The sequence below is a fragment of the Arachis hypogaea genome, chromosome 14 (assembly GCF_003086295.3).
Source record: "Arachis hypogaea cultivar Tifrunner chromosome 14, arahy.Tifrunner.gnm2.J5K5, whole genome shotgun sequence".
Taxonomy (NCBI): Eukaryota; Viridiplantae; Streptophyta; class Magnoliopsida; order Fabales; family Fabaceae; genus Arachis; species Arachis hypogaea.
Window position 1 is genome coordinate 109,656,498 of NC_092049.1, and position 26,872 is coordinate 109,683,369.

Genomic DNA, 26,872 nt, shown 5'->3' on the forward strand with positions numbered 1-26,872 from the left:
ATGGGAATGTAGAATTAGAGAGGCCTCTTCCAAGAAGCTTGACATTGATGTTGAGGAGGGTGCGCAACCTCCAAAGCACATCATGGTGGAAGACTTTGAAGAGGTTGATCAAGAGATGGATTCAATCATTGAGGAATTTTTATCTAAAATTGAATCCTCCTCCATTGGACATGAAATTGAGATAAAAAAAGAAGATACACAACCTCCCATGCCCTTGGTAAGCAATGAAGAAGAGATTGAATTGGAAGAGAGCTACCAAGAGGAAGAGGTTGAAATTGAAGAAGCTTGCAAAGAGGTGGAGGTAGTCGAGGAAGAGCATAAGGGAATGACACTTGCAAAACTATTGGAGATACCCCTTCCTAAGTCACTATCCTACACAACATTCAAGTGGGTAAAATTCTTATCCCTAAGCTTTACTTTCTCACTTGAATATGGTTTGATTGAAAATGATGGTCAACTTAGAGCTCTTTGTAGATTTAAGAGTAGGAGAGCGTTGTGTAGTGGTTGGAAACATCACTCTAAGTTCATGATGGTTGCATACTCAAAGTTGAATAGCAATGGTTGGTGTAGAACTAAATTACATGGGTCTAGGAAGTTGTTTGGAGGCCCCAATGAGAATTCTATGCATCTATCTCCCAATTGGAATCATGATGATCAATTAGAAGATGGGTGTGAAAATAAGATATGGGATCCCGGATCACAATATGAAGACCAATTTTGGGAGCTCATATCTTGGGAAGAACCTCACCCAAGCTTGGTGAAGATGGTTGGAAATTTTGACAACCGTTTGAGGAGCAAACATTCTTAGAGGTTCAAGGATGAATACAAGCATAAGCCACCTTGACAAGGAGCCTCCCAAAAGTCCAACTTAAGGACAATAAATAAAAGTGCTAGGTGGGAGACACCCCACCATGATAAACTCTTTCCATTCTCTTGTATATATAAATGATTGAATTGAGTTACCATTGTAGGTAGTTTTCTTCTTTGCATACTCTTGTTTTAGTGTTTTAGTTGCTAGTTTGTTTGATTAGATTTATGCCTTAAGTTGTAGGTTAGTTGTTGAATTATATTTTACTTGAAGTGCAAGTTTTGTTTGCTTTGTATTTGAAATTTTTTTTTTCAAAAACCAAAAAGTTGTTAAATTTGAATATTGATTGTTTTAGAATGCTTGTAGAATAGGAGAGTACCCTGTTTCTGTTTTCATATGTAAAAAAAAATGCGCGCCATGCCTAAGCATGGCCGACGCGCACGCGTCGTGTGGCATTTTGGGACTCCTGGTACAAAAACCAGAGAGTTGTGCGAAATTTGTGCGAGAACTGTGCGGGGAGCACAACTGCTACCCACGCGTATGCGTGGGTGACGCTTACGCGTCACCTGTACTCTCTGCGATCCACGCGTATGCGTGGACGATGCCTACGCGTCGCCCTCCGCGCCCTGCTTCCCCTGTTCTGCCCTGTTTTCTTTTCCCTTCTTCTCTTCCTTTCTTTCTTCTTTCTCCTTTCTTTGTCTTTCCTTTTCTTTTCTTCTCTCCTTCTTCTTTCTTTCTACCTTTCTTCTTCTCTCTTCTCCCTTTCTTACTTTCTTTCTTCTCCTTTTAAAATTTCACTTTTTATTTTTCTTATCTTCATTTTATTTTATATGTTGCATTAACTTATTATCATTCATTGCATTTTAATTTTTTTTTGTAGTTTGTTCTTATTTTCTTTTCTAAGTTTTCTATTTTAATAATGGTGTTGAATTTTCTTACTCAATTGTTGAGAATTTCTTGCATTATTTTGGTGCTTCTTGACTTGTTTGATATTGTTGGGTGATGAAACTTTTAAATCAATGCTTAACCTTTGATGATTCTTGCGTCCTTTGTGCATTGATATGAGCTTCTATTGTCTTTCATGACCCACTCTTTCTTATTTAAACTTGATGCTCAACATGCTCTTCATGGCATTTACTTATACTTTGACTTTACTCTTGCATCAAGTCTTAGTTGATATGCCCTTTGCCTATATTGCTCTCTCACTTACATGCGTAGCTAACATGTAGTGAGAACCCTACTCTTATTTGGTATTAGCCCCCGCCTATGTTCTACTTGCTTTAATATCTTTGCTGTAGGCTTAATTCACTTTCTTTTTCTCTCCTTTTAGGTTGGCCACCAAGAGAGAAAGGAGAAGCTTCAAAATGGGGTAACAAACAAGTCACCCGCACAATCTTTTGAAGGAGCTCATCAGTTGTAGCAACCCATCCACATTGCTCTTCTTTGCATGCACCAAGGACGGTGCAATCTTCAAGTGTGGGGAGGTCGTCCGACCGATCTCTGTGGGTAACAATTTCCTCTTTCGACACCAATTTTTAATTTTCTTTGATTAGTTAGTAGTTAGTTGTTGCATTGCATGATAGGTTGCATGTTAGTTAGAATGTGTACATATTTTACCATTTTTTTATGATAGGACTACTTGGTTAGGGTGATGATTTCTTTTCCAAGAAACTATTTTTAGGGCACTCTACCAATTTGAAAAAAAAATTTTTTGTTGAACTTGCTTGAAGAATTTATTTTGGAACATGATTTTTGAGCTAAGAACACAATCATGTGAGTTTTGAGCCTAATTATGTAGTTACATCTTATAACCAATTATTTTCATTCTTGTGTGTCTTATTCTCTTTCTATGATTGTAATCTTTGATTTGTTTGATTCTTTATGTCTATTATTCTATGTATACATGCATTTATATGATTGAGGCCATCATTTCATTTAGCTCACTTATCCAAATAGCCTACCTTTTATCAACCATTGTTAGCCAATTTTGAGCCTATTTAATCTCTTTTGTTCTTAATTTTAGCACATCATTATCCCTAAGTGAAAAATAATAAATATCCCTTAATTTGGATCTTTGATTAGCTTAGGCTAGTGAGGGTGTGTATCATTTGGGTATGGGAAACTTGGGACATTAGTTGAGGTAAAAGTATATTTTGTATTTTTGTTGAAAATCATGAGATTCGGTACGTGCTTATGCATTAAGTATGTAAAACCATATGCATTGATACGTTTGTATGTACTTTGTTGTGAGAAAAAATGTGAAAAAGATGTAGAAAAAGAAATAGAAAAAAATAAAAGAAACAAAAATATATGAAAAAAAATGCAATAAAAAGGGGACAAAAATGTCCCAAAGCAAAGTAATAATTAAAAATGCATATGGAATGTGAATTGAAAAGAGAATGCATGAGTGTGTGAAAAAGTATTATAGGTAGTTAGGTTTGTTTAGAATTTTATAGGTTGTTATATAGGTTAGGTGGGAAGCTTAGGTTAATCAAAGATTCAAACTCTATTCCACTTACCCATCACCACAAAAAAAATGATGTTTTAGCGACAAACTTTTAATGGTAATAACATAATGGCCACTAATTTCTTAATTTAAGTTATTTTTTTGCGGCAATTATATATTGGCCATCATTATTGTATATTATAGTGGCCATTATTACTATTACCAGAAAATTATTATCTTTTTGTATTTTTAATTTAATTTTTTTAATTTATTATAGCGGCCATTACCATTATTGCCGCTAAACTCTTATTCCCAATTTTTCTCTCATCCGTAAATCAAATTGAAAACACGTACAGAAAAAGTAAAGAAAATTTCACTCTTACACAAAGCGCCGCCTTCCTCTTTCACCTGTAAGCTTCCCCAAACCCTCTCCATCCCTTTTTTCTCTTCGCTTTCTCGCTCTCTCTTTTCTTCATCAATGAAAGATTGATTTTGCTACTGGGCTGGGTTAACTCACGTAGCCATTGTCTGGGTTAACTCGTGTAACCATTGCCATCGCCGACCACCATCACCACCACCATAACCATTGCCGATAGCCGTCGTTCATCATCCTACTCCTTGGACTTTGTGTGCATTCGATTCACCTCAGATCTGCATCTCTGTCATCGTTGTTTGTCTCAGATCTACATCGCCAAGGTCTTCCAGCCACCATTGTTGCTCTTGTCGCAACACAACACCTCCGCCGCTTGCACCGCCGCCGTTCTTTCAAGTAGACGCACAAGATCGTCGCTGCCGGTAGATCTTCTCCGTTTATTTTTTTATTTTGGTTTGAATATTCAGAAGCATGTGATTCTCTCTCTGTGTTATTACTTTTGCTATGTTTGCTTGCTTGATCCTAATGAATCTGGTAGATCAAGCTAAAATCAAAGTGTTTAAGTGTTTGTTTTTTATTTTGGGATAACAGCCAAATATTATCTAATGGAAAGGCCTTTGGATGCTTCACGAGCGGTTCGATTCTTATAAATGGAAGGAATGAATCAATCCACTCCTTCAAGAAAATTATTGGCTTTGTGACACAAGATGATGTAGTTCATGGAAACTTGAGAGTAGAAGAGAATCTATGGATTAGTGCACAATGCAGGTACATTATATTTCTGCACATTCTAACTGAACTATGTTGTTACTTTTGAGTGCTAGAAATGAACTTATTCAAGTGAATTTTTTTGTTAATGTTAAAGGTTATCAGCTGATTTGTCAAAACCAGAAAAAGTTCTAGTTCTTGAAAGAGTTATTGAATTCTTGTGGCTTCAGTCTGTGAGGAATTCCTTGGTTGGAACATTGGAAAAGCAAAGGGATCTCTGGCGGCCAAAGGAAGCATGTAATTGTCGGATTAGAAATGGTTATGGAACCTTCACTTCTGATCCTGGATGAACCCACTTCTGGTTTGGACAGTGCATCATCTCAGTTTCTTTTAAGAGCTCTAGGATGTGAAGCGCTTAAGGGAGTGAACATTTTGCAGATTAATCTTATACTTCCCTCACAATGATTTGATGATTGATTTTGATACTTCAGCTATGCATGGTTCAAGATATTTGATGCATTGTAAGTGTTTAAGTGTTTGATTTTGATTTTGATCCTAAAAGATAACAGCCAAAAGTATCCTTTTGAGTACCCTAATCTGATGATGGACGGCCACATTCACTTCTCTGCCTTCTTCAATTATGATAATCCACCGCATGAGGTCCTTCCCACCACAGCAGAGCAACCAATAAATTTGCAACATCCCTTGTCTTAAATTCCATTTATGAGCCCGTAGCAATTTCATTTGATGGCCAAAATTTTTGCAGCCTAGAGTCTTTGAATTCGGAAGGCAAGGTTTGTATTTTCTATATCCTCTTCTGCGGCTTGTTCATATGAGTATGAATGAGAACACTTGCCACTGTTTCAATATCAGATCATAATTATATAGTGCCTAATTTGATGAAAAGACTTATACATGTGAATGGCTGCGTTGGGTGGAAATATAAAGCAGCAAGCATACAAGAACTTGAAGGATTTGAAGCCATTTGGCACAAGTTCAGCAGGTCAATCTCTGGAAAACTTTGATTTCCCAGTTTCTCAGCAAGGTATATATAGACACACACACACCCCCTATTAATATTAATTAATATGTGTTCTTGATAATTATCTGAATGTAAAATGTGTAGTTGTAATAATCATCAATTCAACATATGCCAGAATGCATTTTCTCTTCATTTTAAGAAAATTCTATGATTAACTTTTTATGCATATTCAGTTAATAAACTCTATAGCACCAAAACAGTTTTTGAAAGACTAGTTCTTCAATTGCAAATTTACAAAAGTGCCTTCATGTAACTTGCACAGCAAATTTGATGAATTCACCAGCCATCTAATGAGGTTGGTTAATTCATCATTTGTAGATATTTCACATTGATGTGGCTGTGAATTCACTTTGATAGAAACCCTCTTGGGAAAGAAGCCGGGATCTTTAGGCTCAACTAAATCTATCTCACTTCCTAACATGAGAATCACAGAAGCCATTGTAGGCCTATCTTCAGGGTATTGTTGCACCCTAGTGGTGATTATTTGAGGGAGATTTGAAAACACAATGGAAGTTTAACCGACTGCTAAAGCTAACCACTGATAAAGTAAAAAACTTGCTGGACTAAGTAAGATCCATAGCAGTTTCACTTTGATACTTGAGTTTATAAGCACCATCACATGGCTCTCTGATGATTTCAAAAGTTGTTCACTTTGTAAGTTATGTTAGTCTTGCTATTAGATGGATCTACTAATGCATCATGACTATGTCAGCAAATTCATAATAAATATTAAAATGACAATAGGAGTTTAATCTTATGGATCAAAAGAACCTTTACTTAGTTGACCTTGTTTGGATTTTAATTTAATTATTCAAGTGGCAAGTTATGTTATTTTTGTTTGATATGTTTTTTTCATTCTGTCTGATGCCTCTATGTAAAGTAGTGTACACATCTTTTCTTTCTATATCTGATGTTATTTTTGTTTATATTGTCAGCCGTCTGTTACAACTAATGAAATTGATAAAGCAGTGCATCAGATGATAATTGATGCTGGTGCTTATCCCTCACCCCTTGGCTATGGTGGATTTCCAAAAAATGTGTGCACATCAGTTAATGAGTGCATGTGCCATGGAATACCCGATTCTAGGCAGTTACAGGTTTCACAAGCCTCTCTCTATATACATAATTATTAATTTATTTTTTCACTTTATCCTTGGTATGCATATCACTCATAAGCCGATGACACTTATCTCTTTTCTGCAGAATAGTGACATTATTAATATTGTTGTGACAGTATACCTGAATGTATGCTTCTAATTTCCTGGTGAAAATTTATTTAGTGAACAGATCACTTTTTTGATTGCCTTTCGGTGTATGCTCTTATATCCAGAAAATGGAAATCATCTTGAACTACATTCTTAATTGTCATTCTCGCTGTTTTAAGAATTATAATTATATGCATGTTCAAGAAAGTGCTTAGGATTGGGATTAAGTAATTAGTAATCTCAAAGTAAAGTGTATACATAATCTGGTAGGACCTCATATGTTGCACCACCTATTAGTAGAGTACATAAAAGAACAAATAAAGAGGGGAATGAAGGGGGTCCAAGTAAGGAGTAGAAAGGGCCAGGGTAGTATAGGATAGTGTGTCAAAATATACTGCATCAATATTGAGGGGGAATAAGCAGCATGATAGGGTAGTTAAACTCCTAGTGGAATGTGATAGGGAGAGACTTAAAGCCCTGAAAAGGTCATGGGGTCATTTTGTCCCTTTTTAATATTAGGATCCTACTTTCACACTAATATATATATATATATATATTTTCCTCATTAGTCCTTCTGCTTGCATAGTAATTGATCTTCTGCTTTCTCTTTGATTCCTCTTTATTATTGTTAATTATCAATTAATTGTATGCTTTGCTAATTGTATGTTTCAGGGATATCATGGGGACACGTCAAAGACATTTTTTTGCGGGAAGTCACTAATGAAATGAAAAATCTTGTTGTGGTAAATAGTTCTCGACCAGTGGAGAATTTTTTTTTGGTGTCATTATGATCTATACACTGTTATATTGTTAATCTTTTATATATTTCCATTCTTTGTAACATGGACAAATTTAATACCTCATTAGAAATGCTAGTTAAGAAATAATTTAGATTAGTTATTGAGCAACTGTATTTTTGTTCTATTTCTATTTTTTGTATGACATCTAATCACATCTTCTTTCTTGGCATAGGGATCAAGGTCACGCTCTTCAAATTAATTCCCTTTCAACTGTGGAGGAACCCTTAGTTGCAAAAGCAAAATGTGGAAATTGGGAGATAGACAAGAGGTTGTTGAAGATAGGAGAAAGAATAGCATCTAGATCTTGTGGAGATTTGTAATTTGTAGCATTTTTTGTTGTTTAGATTTGTAACATGATTTATTATTTTTTAAAAGAAATTTGTGTATTAATATTTTGAGTTTAATAAAATATTTCATTTTATAGTAATTAATTTCAGTATATTTATATTATGCATAATAATAATAATTGTTGGAAAAAATATATATTTGATTCTAGAAGAAAGATAGTTTGGTACTTCTAAGAAAACGAGTATAATATATCTAACAAAAGTCGTAAGATTTTAGTGGCAATAATAATGGCAACTAAAAGTGAATAACATTATAATTTTAAAATTATTTTTAGTGGCTATATAAATTGCCAGTAAAATGGATTTTGGCGGCAATAGTAATGGCCACTAAAAGTGAATAACATTGTAATCTTATGATTACTTTTGGTGGCCATATAAATTGCCAAGAAAATGGCCGCTAATAGTTATATACTTTTTGCGTCCATTAAAAAGATCTTTACCGGCAAATGTTATAATTGTCACTAAAACCTTTTAGCGGCGAAGCATAAGACGGCTAATGTCTAATTGCCGGTAAATGTATTAGCGGCTATTTTTATTGCCGCTAAAAGCAAAATAAATGGCCGCTAAAAGTGATTTTTCTTGTAGTGCATATGCATCCTACCTTGACCCTAGCCCTATTACAACCTATGAAAAAGTCCTCATGATATTTGTATGCATGCATTGAATAATTGTTGATTGTTAGAAGAAAAATAAATCTTGAAAAGCATGATTAGAGGAGAATTGAGTGAATCAACCCTATACACTTGAGCGACTAGAGCGGATACACTTCCGGTGAGGGTTCGATGTTCAATTCCTTGTTCCCAGCTTTCATGAGCTTTCTTCTTGCAAGTCTATTTGAACTTCATTTTGATATTTGAATTGGTAGGATTCATGAATCATCATATGACCTTAGCCCTACTTGTTCATATATGTTCTTGGAGATTGATTTACTTTTAACCAAGTAGGTAGAATCATTTTGTATTTAGTTGCATTCATATAGATAGGTGCATTTAGTTTATTTGCATTGAATAAATGTTCATACCCCTTCTCTTGTCTTTCTTGGTTTAGCATGAGGACATGGTTGGGTAAGTGTGGGGAGGTTTGATAAATTCTAATTTTTTGGTTTATCTTGTGTTGATTTTAGGGGATTTTATCATCTTTTTCACATTTATTCAATGAAATAGCATGGTTTTGTAAATTTATCCTAATTTGTGCTTAAGAGTAAAAATATGCTTTCTAGGCCCTAAAATGGATCATTTTAATTCACTTTAATTCCATTCGATGCCTTGATATGTTTGCTAAGTGATTCCAGGATTAGAAGGGAAAGATTGGGTTAAAGGAATGAAGAAAAAGCATGCAAAAATAGAGAATTCATGAAGAATTGAGGATTTGCTGAACTGAATGCCACGCGCACGCGTCACCTATGCGTACGCATGAGATGGGGATTCGCCAGCGACACACACGCGTCACCCACGCGCACGCGTGACCAGAGAATCATCAAGCGACGCGCACGCGTCATCCACGCGCACGCGTGATGTTGGTCACGTGACTTCACTAAAGGCAAAACGTTGAGGGCGATTTCTAAGCTCAAGAAGGCCCAAATCCAACTCGTTTCTGATGCTTTTGAACCCAAGGATGGCAAGGGATTGGGGGGGGGACCATAGTGTAGTTTCCATCATGTTGTAGGTAGAATTCTAGAGAGAGAAGCTCTCCCTTCTCTCTAGAATTTAGGGTAGTTTAGGTTAAATTCTCTTAGATTATCTTTTAATTCTTGTTTTGATTTAGTTTTTCTTTTTAATTTCTTGTTGTTACATCTTTGTTCTTCTTGTTCTTGTTGTTAATTTTCCTATTTTGCCATTTTTTATGTTCATGCACTCTTGTTGGTTTTAATTTCCTTTTAATGCAATTTTATCTTTCTATGTCTCTTTATGTTTATCTTCATTGTTATTGTTAATTTCTTGCTCATGTTAGTTATAGCTTTTATTAATTCTTGCATTTTATGATGTTTACTTTTATTGCACTCTAGGTGTTTGTTGAAATGTTTTCTCTAGTTTTTGAGTAGTTTTCTTGACTCTTGGCCTAGGCTAAGGGAATTGAGTGACCTTGAGTCATTAGGTCTCATTGAATTGGTGATTTGAGAACCTTATGTGGTCAATTTGTTGTCCATTGACCTACTGTTAAGCTAATTAATAGCTAGGTTGGGACTTATGGTTGATGTTGATCAAGTCTATTTGACGTACTTAATGCTTTGAGGTTGACATTATACTTACTTCAAGTATAGAGGTAGACTTAATGGGTTGGTCCCTCATAATTATCAATGTATGGTTTGTAGACAAGGATGGTGATCTCAATTACCTATGTCTATCCAAGAGTTCTTTCCTTTATTTTATTAGTTCTTCTTATTTACATTTCTTGTTCCTTATTACAAAAACCCTAAAACATCCCTTCATAGACAATAATAAAGCACTTCATTGTAATTCCTAGGGAGAACGACCCGGGATTAATACTCTCGGTTATTTTATTGGGGTTGAACTAGTGACAACCATATTAAATTTGATTTGAGCATTGCTTGTCGGTTGAGAACTATACTTGCAATGAAGTTATTTCCTCTAACCGAGAAGAAAATTCTTAGCCGACGATTTTTCTCTTTCAATATCCCTTCTCCATTAAGTTATTGATGGTATAGTTGATCATTGTTGCCATTGTTTAACTGTGTGATCCTTGAGTAGTTGTTTTTGCTAGCATACTATTAGTTGCTGGAAATAAAAGTGTTTTTTGGTTCTTTGATACTTTTTTAAAAGGGTTACTGATAAGTGTTGTAGTGCATACATATATGAGGTTAACATAAAAAAAGATGCAATATTTTATGATAAACACAACTTATCCATGGATTGATCTGATTATAAAATTTTATCCAAATAAGAGAAGTTAGGGTTTGGTATGCCATTGCTATGTAGAAGTTTCTGATTTAAGGATAATGTTTAGTATTCTTACTGTGATATTGTTATTCTATCTTTGTGAACTACAGATGACTGATTGGGTTATTCCTGTCTTTCAACATGGGGGGAGCATTATCAAAGATAACAAGGGTGAACTTCTTTACCTTAATGGCAATGTAAAAAGATTTTCTCTGATGGATCTGGACTTATTGAATTACTTTGACTTGAAGAAAATGTTTGAAGAGCTTGGTTACCATGAATACAAGAAGATGTATTGGTATGATCCAAGAGCTCCTGATGAATTATGTTTGTTTTTTGATCACCCAATTATGTACGATGCTAATTTTTTGGAAGAAGATGAGATGAATTTTGGTCAGGGAGATTATGTTAATAACAACATAAATGAAGAAGACACTGATGATGATAGAGAGGCCGAGGTCTTTTCTGATGAACCAATCTCTGATAGTGATAGCTATGATAGCTATGAAAGTGCTGAGGATGATACCAAGGATGATGAAGATGAATTGCTCATGAATATAACAAAGAGAAAATATGGCAAAGGAGATAAGAAGGCTGGTAAGAAGAAACTTGTGAAAAATGTAAAGAAGAAGGTTGGGCCTAAACACACTATTGGGCCCAATAACACTGCTAGGTCCAATGATACTACTAGGCCTACTCCTACTGTTGGGCTTACTCCTAATGCTGGCTGGTTAAATTTAGGTGCTAGACATAGTATAGCAATGGATGAGAGTGAGAACTTTAGTGATGAGTCTGATGATCCAGATTTTGAGTCAGAGAGTTTTAATACACCTTAATCATTGACAATGAGGGAGATGTTTTGATTAGCCCTAATTCAATGAGGAAGCAGTCTTCGATGATGTTCAACTCTAGTTGAACATGGAGTTTACCACACTTAAACAATTCAAGAAAGCTCTAAAGGATTATACTATTGCTGAACGGAGAAGTTAGAGTGATAGCAATGAAAATGAATGTCCGTGGCTGATTTATTGTGCCTGGAACAGTGCAAGGAAGTGCTACCAAATTAAGACCTATGACTCTAAACATACTTGTGCACAGGAATTCGGTTCTAACATGGCTGACCAGAACTGGGTGGCTGATAAACTAGAGCAGAGGCTATTGACCCAGACTTACCTGACTCACGGAGAAGCCTTTGATCACATTGAGATAGACTTTAATGTGGTGTATAGTGACAAGATAATTTATAGAGCATTAAGGGTTGCTAGAAAAAGCTATATTGGGAATGAGAGGACTCGGTATGAAAAATTAAGAGATTACCTCACGGAAATACACAAAAGTAACTTTGGTAGCACTGCATTAGTGGAATTAATCTCAACAATTCCTGATTTACCACCATTGTTCAGCAAGTTGTATGCCTACCTGGATGGTTGTAGAAGGAGCTTTAAGACCGGATGTAGACCATTGATTGGGTTGGATGGATGTTATTTAAAAGGATATTATGGGGGCAACTATTGTCAGTGGTAGCTCAAGATGCAAACAATCACTTTTATGTGATTGCTTATGCAATAGTTGACAGTGAAACGAAGCAAAGTTGGAAATAGTTTCTACAACTCCTACAAGAGGACCGTGGTGCTTACATAGTAGAAGGCTAGAATTTTATCTCTTAAATCATAATTAATGTGTTAAACAATAATTTAGTCAAAATTATCTAAAAATTCTTAAATGTAGTCTGTAGGTGAATTTATATCTTAATAATTGTATATGAATTTAATTTTAAAAGCAACATCTAATTATATAACTACGGTATCAAAACTAATTATCTTTATAATTTTGATGTGATGAGTATTTCTTAATAATTAGATAACCATTCCTCAAATGGAGTTTTCTAAACTAAGCAACTCCATTTCACACTTTCTCTTGTTTGCACAGATAGTATAGACAGAATTCTGTTAGTTTATGTTATGAATTCTTCAAGCTAGGTGAGTTAGATACAAATTCTTGAAGTTAATCTAAGTAGCTCACTTTTGTTGTCCCGAATAATTTGGAGCATCCTAACATCCAATATTATTATAATTTGATTCTATTCATACTTTAGGTAGCATTTTGATGAAAATGAAAACACCACAGTATCATATTTAACTCTTTTGGTTTATAGTTATTAATTTTATAGTTTTATTGTCATTACATTTATATTCTTGTGATTATGTTGGTGTGATGCTATCTGCATTTCTTTGATTTAATATGTGATATTATGGTCATGTTTTGGATTTATGTAAGGGTTAAGTGACTGACTGGTGAAATCATTTGATGCACGAAAAATTTGTCTCTCAACAAATTTCCCTTAGGCAAGTGTACCGAATTGTCGTCAAGTAATAACTCACTATAGAGTGAGGTCGAATCCCACAGAGATTAACGGATTAAGCAATCAATGATTAATTGATTATCCTAGTTAGACGAATCATAATGGAGTGATAAGTAACAAGGAAATGTAAATTGACAGAAAAGTAAAGAAAGCAATAAAGTGCAGAAAAGTAAAATGACAAGAAAAGTAAATGTAAAAACTAAAAATAAAATGAACATTGGGATCAAGAGATATTGCAATCCTCCGGATCAAGTTCATTCTCATCTCTTCCTCAATCAATGTGTTCATTGATCTCCTTGGCAATCTTAAGTGATCGAATTACAATTCCTTGTAATTCAATCTCTCAAATCTTGATCAATAGCCAATTCCTTGGTCAATTGCTCATGAGAAGAGATGAAGTATGGTCACTGATTATACCACATGCATTTCCCAAATCATGTGTTGGAATGATTATAGTCACATATCCATCCACACCCAATTTGGTCCAGCATGAGAAAGCATTTCTAGCATGATCTCTTCATTCCTCTTTCAAGGTTCAGAAGAGATCTAAGTATAAATAGTTTCTTTTCTAAGATAACTACCCAATTGGATGAAGATCGAAAGCTCTCTAGTAAAATCAAGAGAAAAGAAAGAAGAAGAAGAATAAGAACTACACTTAATCCATTGAATCACAATAGATCTCTCTAACCCAATGTAAAGAGTTAGTTTATCATTGCTCTACAAAAATAGAAAAGAAAGAAAGTGCAGAAAAGTAAAGATGAAGATTCAAACTGAAATTGAAAATTCAACATTCATAAATGAAAATTACAACTAAAAGAAAGAGAAGGAAAAGTGTGTGAGGGGAGGGAGTCCGAAGACCCCTCTTCAATCCCCCATTCCAGAATTTCCAGGTCCCCCCTCCCAAGATATTTTCAATGTAAAGACTAAGGCCTTTATATAGGCTCTCCTAAATTATAAAATAAAATTAAAAGTAAATTACAATTAAATGAAAATTCCTATTCTAGATGCTTCTTGTGGTCTTGATTGGTTGACAATTGTGGGCTTGCATGCTTGAGCTTTGAAGTGGACTTGAGAGAGAAGTGGGTCAAGTTGAGGTCCAGGTGCTAAAGTTAGTGCTAAAGTTAGCCACACTAACGCTACAAGTGTGGCGTTAGTGCTAAAGTTATTGTGGCTAACGTTGCACTTGCTGCCCAGTTGGTGTTTTTAGGGCTTAAAAGATGCCTCTTGTTTGTGCTTCAATTTCATGCCCATTATAGAGTATTATATATCGTTAGAAAGATCTGAATGTCAGATTTCTAACGCAACTGGAATCATCTCAATTGGACCTCTGTAGCTCAAGTTATGCTCGTTTGAAGTGGACATGGTCGCTGGCATAGTTGCCAGCGTTACTGGAAAACTTGAGTGCCAATAACGCTAGTGATCAGGGCTTCATTATTGCCAGTTTCTGGAGCTCAAACATAGTGTCCACCCCATACTATTATATATTGTTGGAAAGTCCTGGATGTCTACTTTTCAATGCCTTTGGAAGCGCATCATTTGGAGCTCTACAACTCGAGTTACATTTCTTGGAAGGTGAAGAGGTCAGCTGGCCTTAATACAGGTTGATACCATGTTCATCATTGCACTTTCGGGGCAGGTTTTCTCCCTCAAATTTAGTGTCAACCATGTAGTGTCATATATGCTTGGAAAGCTCTGAAATCCTACTTTCCAATGCCACTGGAATCACCTCATTTGGAGTTTTGTGGCTCAAGTTATTCTTGTTTGAAGAAGGCATGGTCAGGCTGCCAAGTGGGACTTTTGCCCACGTTAACTATCACGTTAACTAAGTTAACGTGGGAGTTAACGTGGCTCATAGTGACTTGTGTGGGCTTATTCCAACGTTAGTGATAATGTTGGGTGTCACTAACGTTGGCGATCACCTCCCTTCTTCACGTTAGCTTCCACGTTAACTAGGTTAACGTGGGAGTTAACGTGGCTTATTGGGGCTTGTGTGGGTTCCTTCCAACGTTAGTGACAATGTTTGGTGTCACTAACGTTGTCGACCACCTTGTTTCTTCACGTTAGCTTCCACGTTAACTAGGTTAACGTGGGAGTTAACGTGGCTTATTGTGACTTGGCCAACGTTAGTGATAAAGTTGAATGTCACTAACGTTGGCTTTCCCTTTACTTCTTAACGTTAGAGGCCACGTTAACTAAGTTAACGTGGCAACTAACGTGGCCACTTATGAGCTTAGTCCAACGTTAGTGATAATGTTAAGTGTCACTAACGTTGGCTCTATTTCCTTTCTTCAAAGTTAATGCCACTAACTTTTCTCCCTAACGTTGGGGCTTTCCTTCCTTCCACGTTAGTGCCCACGTTAGTGTAACTAACGTAGCCACTAACGTGGCTTCTTCTCTTCTTCTTTTGGCCTGAAATCAATCAAACAAAGTGCATCAAAGTCTTGCTCTTAATCATGGGATCATGCATCATCTAATTTATCATATAATTCATGCAAAATTCTCATGAAATCATGTAAAGTGCACAATGTATGCTTGAATCAAGATGTAAGTGAATATCTACCCAAAACTAGCTTATTTCCTAAGAAAATGCATGAAACTACCTTAAAAACAGTAAAGAAAAGGTCAGTGAAACTGGCCAAAATGCCCTGGCATCACCATTAAGGACCTGTTTGTCTGATACATCCTCCTCCAGTACCTACCCCACCGTCTGCTCTAGTTTCCTCTCCAGCTCCAGCTATCTCTGCACCACCACAGAGGCCAATCCAATCAGCATCACCTGAAACATACACTTGTTGTTGCAAGTTCTGGCACAGCTTCAAGAATCTTCAAGTTCATGCCAACACCTAGATTAAGGCTTCCAAAATAGATTTGATCCTACTATGTAAATGTAGTTTTATGAGTTTAATACAACTTTTTGATATTTTGTTATGTTGTTAGTGCATTTTGTTGAGACAATGTGGTCTGTCTATATTTGGTTCTTATGTTGATAGTGCATTTCAGTGCACCTTTTGGTGGAATACTTATTAGTCCTAGCAAAGACTTAAAGACTAGCTACCCTTAGTTGAAGTTAGTAGTTGTTTAAAACTTTAGTTATATGGAATGATATTATGGTACTTAGATCTAAGTATGTTTAATTTGATTTCATTTCTACTAAAACTTTTGTCATTCAGTAAATACTCATCATTCATTATTTGTCCAAACACTTACACATTAGTGTTGCATAAACAAAAGCTAACACTGTAATTACTTGTTCAACTATATAACTTAAGATAAAATCTTTCTCAATCTACCTAAATCCTACCTACAAGAAGACAGACCACAAATCCTAGAACGAAAAAGAATACACTATTGCAGCATCCGAACCATCATCTATTCTCAATAGAATTCTTGTTCTTCTTCTCGAATGCATCAACCAATTCTTTCAGTTTCTTCACCTTACCCGCTAGAGCATCATCATCCTCTCCACCATGAACTTCACATTGAAATACCCTATCAAAACATACAAAGAAATCACAGTGCGAAATTTTCTCCTGCCCATACAATTAGAAGGTTTTAGGGTACAACATTATTAGAAATCAAGTTTTGCATACAAAAAAGTTTAAAATTATTGATACATTATCCTGGAAAAAGGACAGCCAAAGAAAAGTCTTTTGGGGTTTTACTCCATTCTGGACTTTATAACTATGGCATAGGCTCCATAATAGCATCTTGGATTTTTTCCTCTTGCGACTCTTAACCTAGCGCCACGGGAAAAACCACTGCTAACACTGCCGTCACCACTAGCTTTAACTCGTCGCCAATATGAACTTTCACAACTTTCTCCGGTTGCCATTATTAACAACTATAGCCTTCTCTATTGTGTTATTTGCTATTCGATAATAGAAGGTTTTGGCAAGAGGAAGAAGAAATTGATTTCACACGTCGTTTCATGGCTATTAGCAGTTCTCCATTATCGTTTTTGTGCAATACAAGTAGGGACCACTTTGTCTTCTTTCTCACGTGTCACTTAACATCTGTGTCATCAGTTTAATGTGACACATTGGATTTCGCCGTTAGGATTTAACAGAACAATCTAACGGAAGGGTCAATTTGCCTGATACCAGAAAATGTTGAGGACTAATTAAGTAATTAATTTTAGTTAAAGATCAAAATATCTACTTTAAAATTTTTTAAAGACCAATTTAGATAAATACTCATAATAATATCTCATAATTAAGATAAAAATTAATAATAAATTAAATATATTATAAATAAAATCTTAAATTTAATAATTAAATAATAACAAAATCTTACAACATATGATAGTTTATAAGAAAATTACAATGAAAAAGTAGGCTTAAGGTATTAAGATTATATGTAGAAGGTTATGTATGAAATAACATGAGTGCATTTATTTTTAGAAAAATATTAGGGGCCAATTTTTTATGTTAGTATTTTATTTTTATATTATTAAAATTTTACAATGAAATTAGTGCTTAGTATTAAGAGTACTAGTCAAGTATTGAAAAAAATGATTAATTTTTTATTGATATTAACCATTCTAAATTTTGTATATTGATTTTTTATAATTAAATTAAAAGCATAATGAAAAATAATCACTCAATCTACATATATATTACTTAAATTAATTCTTTCAAAATATATATATATTATCTTTCTATAAATAAATTATACATACAAATAACAAAATAGATTAATCACACGACTCGCATGTAACACGGGTCATACCCTAGTTCATACTACAAATCCATTGAAGAAGCAAAAATTAAACAAAGAGTTGTGCTTTTATCATGTTTTATTTGTGATACTTTAAATAACATAGCTATTCAAATAAAAATATTTAATAAAAAAATAATAGTTAAAATATAAATATATATTTTTAATGAATTAAATCTAATGATATTAGTTAACAATACATAGAATAATTTCTTTTAGAATGAAAAAAAATTCGCCTTGTATTACTTTTGCTCATGAGAATATAAAACTTAACAATTCACTGAATATAAAAGGTTAAGAAATAAACGATGAATAGTGTAATATATATATAAAGAGAGAATTTACATTACCATAGTTTTTCATTCTAAAATACAGAATATGACAATGTTTATTAGAGAGTAATTATCAATTAACCATCTGCGTATTTAAAAGATAAAAATAAAAAAGCCACTTGTATTATTATATTAAAAGCAGGGCAATTTACTTATTTAAAACTTTTGGAGAAAAATGTTATCAGATTACAACTTTTTAAAGATCCAGATGTAAATGCAACTTCTGCAACTATATGTAAACCGCGATAGGGTACCATGGAATAGGATTTGAACGCAAACTGCTACACTCTATAGCAGTTTATCTTGATTTTTGTAAACACAGAATTCGCTACATCCTGTAGCGATTTTTGAAGGAATGGCGTGGATGAAGAAACTGCGATTTCTTCACAATATGGCTGCTTGAAAAATGCCTATATATACTCAACAAGTTGTGTAGAGTGTCATTTCCATTCAAAACTTTTAGAATGGAGAGTGAGGAGAGATTTTTAGTCTTAGTGCATTGCTTTAGAAAAATTAAAAAAAAAATAAAAGTCTCGGTGTAAAGTTTACCGATAGAGAATCACTGAGTATTTTTATCCGGTTGTTGAATATGCTGTTAGATCTGAAAACTAGTATATTGCAAAAGTTGGGCGTATGCGGGACAAAGTGGGTGAAAAAGCTGTTCTATAAGATTCCTATTGCAGTTGTGTCATCTGGCGTGAAATATGAAACATTTGTGATAGGGTCCGACGAAGATATGCAAGTGTTGTTTCATTGTCGGCGGAGTTTTCCAAAAGTGAGGATACACGAGTTGTTTGCGAAGTTGGAACATGGCATCGATAGTTTTGGGGCATCGGCGCCGAATCCTCAATTGACTACAATGGGGATGCTTCTACCTCGATGCCTGTTGTTGCATATGATTGTTTGTTGGCTAATCGTCCATCTGTTGCAGTCGGGTAGCTACATCGGCTCGTACGATTCCGGACATTTTACGTGAGGGTGAACTAGATCGAGTTGAAAATGCGATGCGAGAGGATGATTCGGATGAAGATCCTATTGACATTGGTGGGGACAGTGATGATGATATTTCGACAAACCCATCTACACGTCGAGTACCGTCAAGTTCCGACACACAGCAACATCCTCCACACTTCTCTACCTTGAACTTGGAAGCCATCGGCCAACTGCCGAACATAATTCCTACCTTTCGGGGTCAAGGATTGCAACCATCGAATATGGACCCGATTCCCACTCTTGTCACCAAACATCTGGGTTGATAGCAGCATCATAATATATGCACGTGCGTATATGTGCACGGTCTCCTCACTTGCATCCTCCAGTAACACCCTGAACCTCTCATGGAGCCATGTGAAATGGACTGTGAACTGCTTCACCTTCTTCGGGGCCGGAAGCTTACCAAATAATTCCTGAAACCACTCCCAAACCGGTCGGCCGCCCTCGATATGCAGGTGGAAGTCTGTCAGGAACCCAGAAATAGCCTTTCTATTCACGGGCAAACCCAGCTGATATGCCACATCCTGGAGCGTGATGGTGCACTCTCTGAATGGCATATGAAAAGTGTGGGTCTCAGGATGCCACCTCTCAATAAATGCACTGACCAAAGGCTCATCAAGCCAGAACCAACGCGTGTTCAACCTCGCCAAGTGGTATAAACCAGCCCTCTCGAGATAAGGTATGATCCTATCATGCAACGACATATTCTATTGCCTTCGAACGCTATAAATGCACCGACTTGGCTGCATGTTATGAGAAAGAATAACCAAAACCTGATTAATTTCTAACACTTACAGATCCTAACTATAATTTATAATTCAAAACAAAAATTACGGTTGCCTTATGTATCCAATCAGTTAACTAAAATGTTAAATATAGTTCTCATATAATCACTATTAATATAAATTTTATTCAAAAAGAGAAACATGTATCATCATTTATATTAAACTATACAATGAATGCATGAACATTACAACAACTAACGAATGCCCAACTTTTACATCCATAAGTCCTAGGTTCTAAAATTTAAAGTTTAAGATTTACCTCTTAAATTTCAATCCTGAATCAACACACCTTATATTATTTATTTAAAATTTAATTCTTAAATTTCAAACAATAAAACCTAAACCTTCAAAATTTTAAATTAAAATTTTCAAAATCTAAATATTCATTTTCAAATACTAAAAACAAGACATAAATCCTACATTTCAAATTCTAATCTTAATTTTTAAAAAGCTAACTTCAAATTCTCTACATTTATTTTTATATTTTAATTTTTGCTTTTCAAACTCTAAACTACATACCTTAGGTTCTGTTTTCTAATTAATATAATCTGAATACTACATAAATATACATAAGTATCCAAACAAAAGAAAACAAACATACCTCTTCATTGATATTGCCGTCAAGTCAGTATAAGCGCCGTCCATCTGCCATGGTCCCACTTGAAGAGATTGCTCCAAGGAACTCAAACTATTTCCAATTTTTTCTCTCTACCTTTTTACTAATTTATCTCTCTACAAAGTTTGAAATTCTCTAAATGCATAATCCGCTACTGCCTCAAGCGGATTTTATAGACATCCAATTTTCGAAGAAACTGCTAGAGGGTACCGGAGTTTCTTCACGCATCACTTTTAACATAAACCGCTACAGGGTGTAGTGGTTTATGCACAGGCCAAATTCAACATAAACCGTGCTAAGGTGTAGCGGTTTACGTTCAAACCCTATTCCGTGGTATCCTATTGTGGTTTGCATATAGTTAAAAAGTTGCATTTGCGTTTGGATCTTTGAAAAGTTGTAATCTGGTAACATTTTTTTTCCAAAAATTTTAAATGAGTAAATTGCCATTAAAAGAAATTCTATCAAAATATTATAAATATTTAAAGAGGCATGATGTTCTTTAACTCTTTTTTTTCATAGTGAAAGTTGACAAATAATTTTTTTATCAAATATAAAAATATTATAAGTAAAAAAAAAGCAAAAAAGAAAAGAAAGAAAAACAGAGCAAAACGTATAATTTTCTAACTGTAACAATAATATTTGAACTATTTTTTTATGGGAGCCACTCAGGTAAAGTCGTCTAAAACGTCTTTTTTAAAGATGTTTTTTAGTAATTAAAATTAAACATATATAATCGATTAAACCATGTTATTTTTATCAAAATTAGGTCAAACAAATTAATTTGACCAAAAAATAGTGAATCAAATCTTAAACCTGTCTAAATTAATATTATTTTTTTTATAAAAAATGACTACAATACTCTTATTATAGAAAAGGACTAAAATACTTCTATTATATATATATATAATTTTGAAAATTCTAAATTCTAACCCTATGACACAGAGAAATAAAGGACTAAAATTTAGGATTCTTAAAATTAATATATATATAATAGGAGTATTTTAGTTATTTTTTATAATAAGAGTATTTGTAATCATTTTCATTCTATAAAAAATAATATTAATTTAAGACCACTTTAATATTTGATTTACTACTTTTTTGGTCAAATTAATTTGTTTGCCCTAATTTTAACAAAAGTAACACGATTTAATCGATTGTATGTGTTAAATTTTAATTATTAGAAAATATCTTTAAAAAAAGACGTTTTAGACATTTTTTTCTGAGTAGCTCCCATTTTCTATATATCAAACTATAAGGAGAAAGGACAAATTGGCCTTCGTGCATTAACAGCTTAGGTCCAAGAACTCCAAGTTTACCTATAAGTTCGGGTATTAGCCATTACCAATCGCAAGAGCTGGTCATTTCAGATAATTTACTATAAAAACATGGGTTATTTTGGTCCTTTAATCCTTCACTACACGATAAATAGTTAATGGGTAACTTATTCGTACACGAAACACGTTATTCCACTAAGAGTGATTGCCATACGGAATAATTTTTCAAAATATTTTATTCTCTCCAATCACTGATAAACACGAAAAATTTCTCTTAAATTTATCGTATTTAAGAGAATGTTTGAAAAAAATATTAGAAATTGTCAAAAAAAAAAGAGAGGAGAGAATAACATACTATCATTACTCGAACATAGGATATGAATGAAAAGCATAATACCTCTAATTAGAAGTCTCTAATTATACACATATTAAAAGAAAAATATCAATAAAAGAATAGCGTTAAAGCAAGAGAAATGCTATTTACCTAACAAGTCTTCAACTGTTAATCAACTTCTAAATAAAAAAACTTAATTATATTAATTTTCATATAACCACTATTCATTCTTTAGAAAACTAAAATTCAAATGAGGTTTAATTTAATTTTTGTTAGTGGTATGAAATAGCTAAAAATTGATTTAGTATATGATAGAGTAAGAATACTAAAGATAGTTTTGATGAAGGAGTTATTATGGATAAATAGTTTAAAAAATTTGATAGTTATATTATTGATATGTTAAAGAAAGAGTACAAAGGTTAGTGAAATTTGTGTTTGTTAGTTTTTACCATAAATTTTATGATGTCCTATTTATAGGCTTCTTAAGTTGGTTCTAGATAATTTTAAGTCTTAGATATTTTTAGATATTAACCTAGATATTTCTAAATACTAATCTTTGATATTTCTAGTACTTGATCTATTTACTTAATTTCTAGACTTTTCCATCATAATATCTAGATTTTTTTTATGAACAAGATCGTGAGAATTCTAGAAAATTCTACAAATATGTAGCATAATCAATACTCCTTCTTGATGCACATTTGTGTAATTCTAAACATCTCTCAAAATAGTTTGAATTTTGATCTTGGTAGTGCCTTGGTGAAGATGTCAGCCAGTTGCTCATCTGTGTTGCAACACTCGATCTATATCTTTTTCTCCAATATAACTTCTCGTATAAAATGATACTTGATAGCTATATGTTTCGTCCTACTATGATGGAATGGGTTGTTTGTCGAACAACATAGTTGTTGGTTCTTCTTGTTGCTCTCCTATGTCTTCGAATATTTTTCTTAGCCATATTGCTTGACTAGTAGCATTTGCGGCTGCAACGTACTCGACTTCAGCAGATGATTGAGCCACAATTTCTTATTTTTTTTATGTCCAAGAGAATACTCCAGATCCTAGTATAAATGAATATTCAGAAGTGCTTTTCATGTCATCAATTGATCATGCCTGCCCAATCACTGTCGATATATCCAACTAGTTTTGGATCTTTAGAATTTTATAGTAATGCCATAATCCTTTGTACCATGTAAATATCTTAAGATCCTTCTTGTAGCTCCATAGTGCTTCTAACTTGGCTTTTGCATGAATCTTGACAATAGACTTGTTGCATACATGATATCGGGTCTTGCGGTAGTTAGATAAAGGAGACTTCCAATGAGACTTTTATATTGCAAAGCATCTGCCTCTCCAGATCCATCTTCTTTTTGTAATTTTTCATTATGGACTAGAGGAGTACATACTGTTTTACAATTATTCAACTTGAACCTTTGTAGAAAATTTTGAATGTATTTCTTTTGCGAGATGAAAATTGTCTTTATTTTAGTTTATTCAATGCCAAGAAAATAGTGCATCTATCTTAAGTCAGTCATCTCAAATATTCTCTTCATTTCTTCTTTGAATTCTCTGATCATGGTCTCATTATTTTCTGTGTAGATAAGATCGTCTACATACAAAGAAATTATGAGAGTGTTTGAATTACCTTGCGTCTTGATGTAGAGTGTAGGCTCATTAATTTTCCTCCAAGAAAAAACTAAGCCTCTACAATATGTATATGAAACATGTAATTTTGCCATGGAAGAAGAATGGAGAAATGTCATGGAAGAAGAAATCAAGATGATTAAGAAGAACAACACACAAAAACTGGTAGATCGCCGTTCAATAAAGATATGATTGGAGTCAAATGGGTATACAAGACTAAGCTTAATCTCGATGGATTTATTCAGAAGCACAAGGCAAGGCTCGTAGCTAAAGGTTATGCGCAAATTCCTAGGATAGATTACATAGAGACATTTGCGCCTGTAGCTCGTGTAGATACAATGAAGGCACTCATTTAATTAGCCACACAAAAGCAATGAAAGATCTAGCAACTAGACATGAAATATGCCTTTTCAAATGAAGAATTGGTAGAAGAAGTATATATTGATCAACCACAAGGGTTTGTTATAGAAGGACATGAAGACAAGGTATCACTGTTATTTTTATGAAATAGTTAGAAGTTGGTTTAGTATATGATGGACTTGAATTATGTAGTAAGAATACTAAGGATAGTTTTGATGGAGTGATTTTGGATGAATGGTTTGAGGAATTTTTTTCTCTTTTTTCATTTGTAAGCTATTTGTTTCTATTTTTTAATTTAGTTTTTTGTGTCGTCTTAACCTTTGTGTATATTTTTTCGTTATAATGCTCTGCTTCATCTTTTTTTTAACTAATTTTTTTATAGGTTATTTAATTTCAAAAATTTAACAAACCATATTGTTCCGAGGGTTACTTGAAACTGGATTACTTTTGGGACTGAAATTAAGGTCCAGACTCATTTTGGGGCAGCGTCCGACTTATACTTGTGCCAAGGTGCTGTAGTCTGAGTTCCTCGTGAGGAGGTGGAGGATGGTACCTGCAAGGGACTCCGATGCTTAAGTTAAAAAGGGTTTAAAATATGTTTTTTAGTAGAATAGGTTCTGAATATACTTGATGTCAGTATATTTATAGTAGAATAGATAACTACATTTTAGTGTAGTTCCACCTTTGATGGTGGACAACTATTTCTTTTCTCTAGGGGAGTTGTTGATATCTTCCTTCTAGAGAAATGAGAGATATCTTAGGAGCTAGTTAGATAAGTAGGGCTAAACTGCTGTCGTCGCGCCCGACCTCATAGGTGTAGATGATGCCAGCTCTCTTGGGTGGACTTTTAATTATTTTGGGCCTGGCTATGTTTTTGGGCCATGGTATGAACAGTGCCACTGCTTGAGCCCGAACTTGACGAGGTCGGCCTCAAGCATTTGTAGATCATGTTGCTTCCTTGTGCGCTTAACAGATCATGTCGGATACACTGGCTTATTGGGACTAAGTGGGGTACTCGACGTGTTTTTGTAAAAATTTTGAAACGTAATGTCCTTTCGTAGTCTTTGTATGCTACTTCTACAGTTACCTTGGTAATCGTGCTGTCATAAATGAGGAGGTACGAAATTACTCCTTCGCCCCGAGCATCTTATAAATACCAAAAATCCTTTCTCTTTCTTCTTTTTCGCTTCTTTTTCTGAATTTTTTCATTTTTATTTTTTCTCAAAAAGTTCTTCGTAACCCCTCTTCTTCTTTCAAGATTTCTTTATCTTGAATTCCTGTTGGGATTTTTTCGTTTATTGGAGGTTTTAGATTGTATATGTCTTGCTGTTGTTGTGCATCCTTTCCGCTTTGCATTCCTTCGAGGTTGGTTCCTTTAATATTTTGGACTTCTCTCTACATTCTGAGTGATGTGTTGTTGCTTTATTTTCTGGTTACTTTGGCAATGTTTCTTTGTTAGTTCGAAAATGAAGTTTTGAAAGTTTGCTTCTTTCTTGAACTTAAACATTAATTGTTGTTGCCACTGTGAATCTGATTGTAGAGTTTTACTTAGTGTTGTCCCTCAAATGGTGCTACTTTATCTAATAAAGATGGCACCATTTTCATATTTGATAATGTGATGTGTTAGTTTCGTATATGAGAGGTTGGAAGAACTATAATAGTTTTGGTCTCATTGAAGACGACCTAGCCTCTGTCTAAATACTTTCGTTGCTGTACCTGACTTTCTAACTTCTTGTGATGATCCCATTTTATTGTGTTGTAGGTATAGTTTTTATGTCTCGGTCAGTTATTCTCAACATGTCGTCTAAAATTTTGTCCAATCTAACCAAGGTAGATGTATCCGTTCTTTTCGTTGTTCCTGTTATTGATAACGAATATGCCGAAACCTTTCGTAGGCACCATAGGTTATGTGTAGATCGAGAGGATGAGCGTAAGTATGAGATTGTAGTTACTGATCCCGAGGAGTGAATTTTCTTCCCCCTACTTGACAATTTGGAACACCATTATATATACATGTACGAATATTTTTTCACAAGATTGGGGGTTAGCCTTCCCTTTACCGACTTTGAAGCTGAAGTACTTAGGCTTTGTAATGTTGCTCATTCCCAACTTCACCCTAACTCTTGGAGTTTCTTAAAAATTTATCAACTCCTCTGCCGTGAACTCGGTGTCCCTCCTCCTTCTAAGGTTTTCTTTTATCCCTTTGTACTTACCAAACCCTTTAGTTCTAAGAAGCATGGATATATCTCCTTTCGAATTGTCCAAGGGAGGAAATTATTTGCTATTTTTGATGATTCTTTCCATGACTTCAAACATTACTTTTTCAAAATTCCGAGCTGTTGAGGGTGTCCAACCTTTCTTTCTGGATGAGAGGGATGAGCCTCTTTTTAGCTTGTATTGGGAGGAGATCCCTGTAGTCATTAAATAGAGTTTGGACAAATTGAATGAGGTTGAAGAGAGTATAGTCACCTTGTTCCAAGAGTGTTGGGGCCGAGCTCCTAATTTGGACACCAAGAAAGATTTAGGAAATCCAAGTCAGATCTAATCCGAGCTAGGTAGCATTATTTTTCATTTTATAGATGTAATTTGTTGATTATTTTTTTGGCTAATGTAACCCGAATTTGATGTCGTGCAGAAAAGATAGTTGGGAAGTTAGCTGCCATGAAAACTCTCTGTACTGCTAAGAAGAACATCATTGCCCGGAGTATATAATTGAAGGAGGCTAGTGGAACAAGCGACCTCCCTTCTACATCAATTAGGGCTCTCCCAGTAGCTAGGAATGGCCTTCCTAGGATGATGGAGTTATCCTTTCCTTTTCCAGTATCCAGTA

At 34.4% G+C, this 26,872-nt stretch overlaps 1 protein-coding gene and 1 long non-coding RNA gene across 5 annotated transcripts; one reads left to right on the forward strand and one right to left on the reverse strand.

The window, feature by feature from the left end:
* Positions 1-3,551: 3,551 nt before the first annotated feature.
* LOC112743672 (uncharacterized) lies at positions 3,552-7,809 on the forward strand. Of its 4 annotated transcripts, XR_011871064.1 has the most exons (8): positions 3,552-4,049; positions 4,219-4,395; positions 4,493-5,129; positions 5,209-5,380; positions 6,313-6,474; positions 6,581-6,622; positions 7,255-7,325; positions 7,555-7,809. It is a non-coding gene; the product is annotated as an uncharacterized lncRNA (long non-coding RNA). The 4 variants fall into 4 exon arrangements; XR_003172168.3 differs by lacking the exon at positions 6,581-6,622; XR_003172170.3 differs by lacking the exon at positions 6,581-6,622 and having other exon boundaries at positions 5,243-5,380.
* An 11,324-nt stretch (positions 7,810-19,133) lies between these two features.
* Positions 19,134-19,733, reverse strand: LOC140178662 (protein MAIN-LIKE 1-like). Its single transcript, XM_072215876.1, has one exon. It carries the CDS (start codon positions 19,731-19,733, stop codon positions 19,134-19,136), a length of 600 nt encoding a protein of 199 aa, XP_072071977.1.
* Between the last annotated feature and the right edge of the window lie 7,139 nt (positions 19,734-26,872).

Coding starts and splice junctions, on each gene's coding strand:
- LOC140178662 (XM_072215876.1), bottom strand. CDS start 19,733: ATGTCGTTGCATGATAGGATCATACCTTATCTCGAGAGGGCTGGTTTA.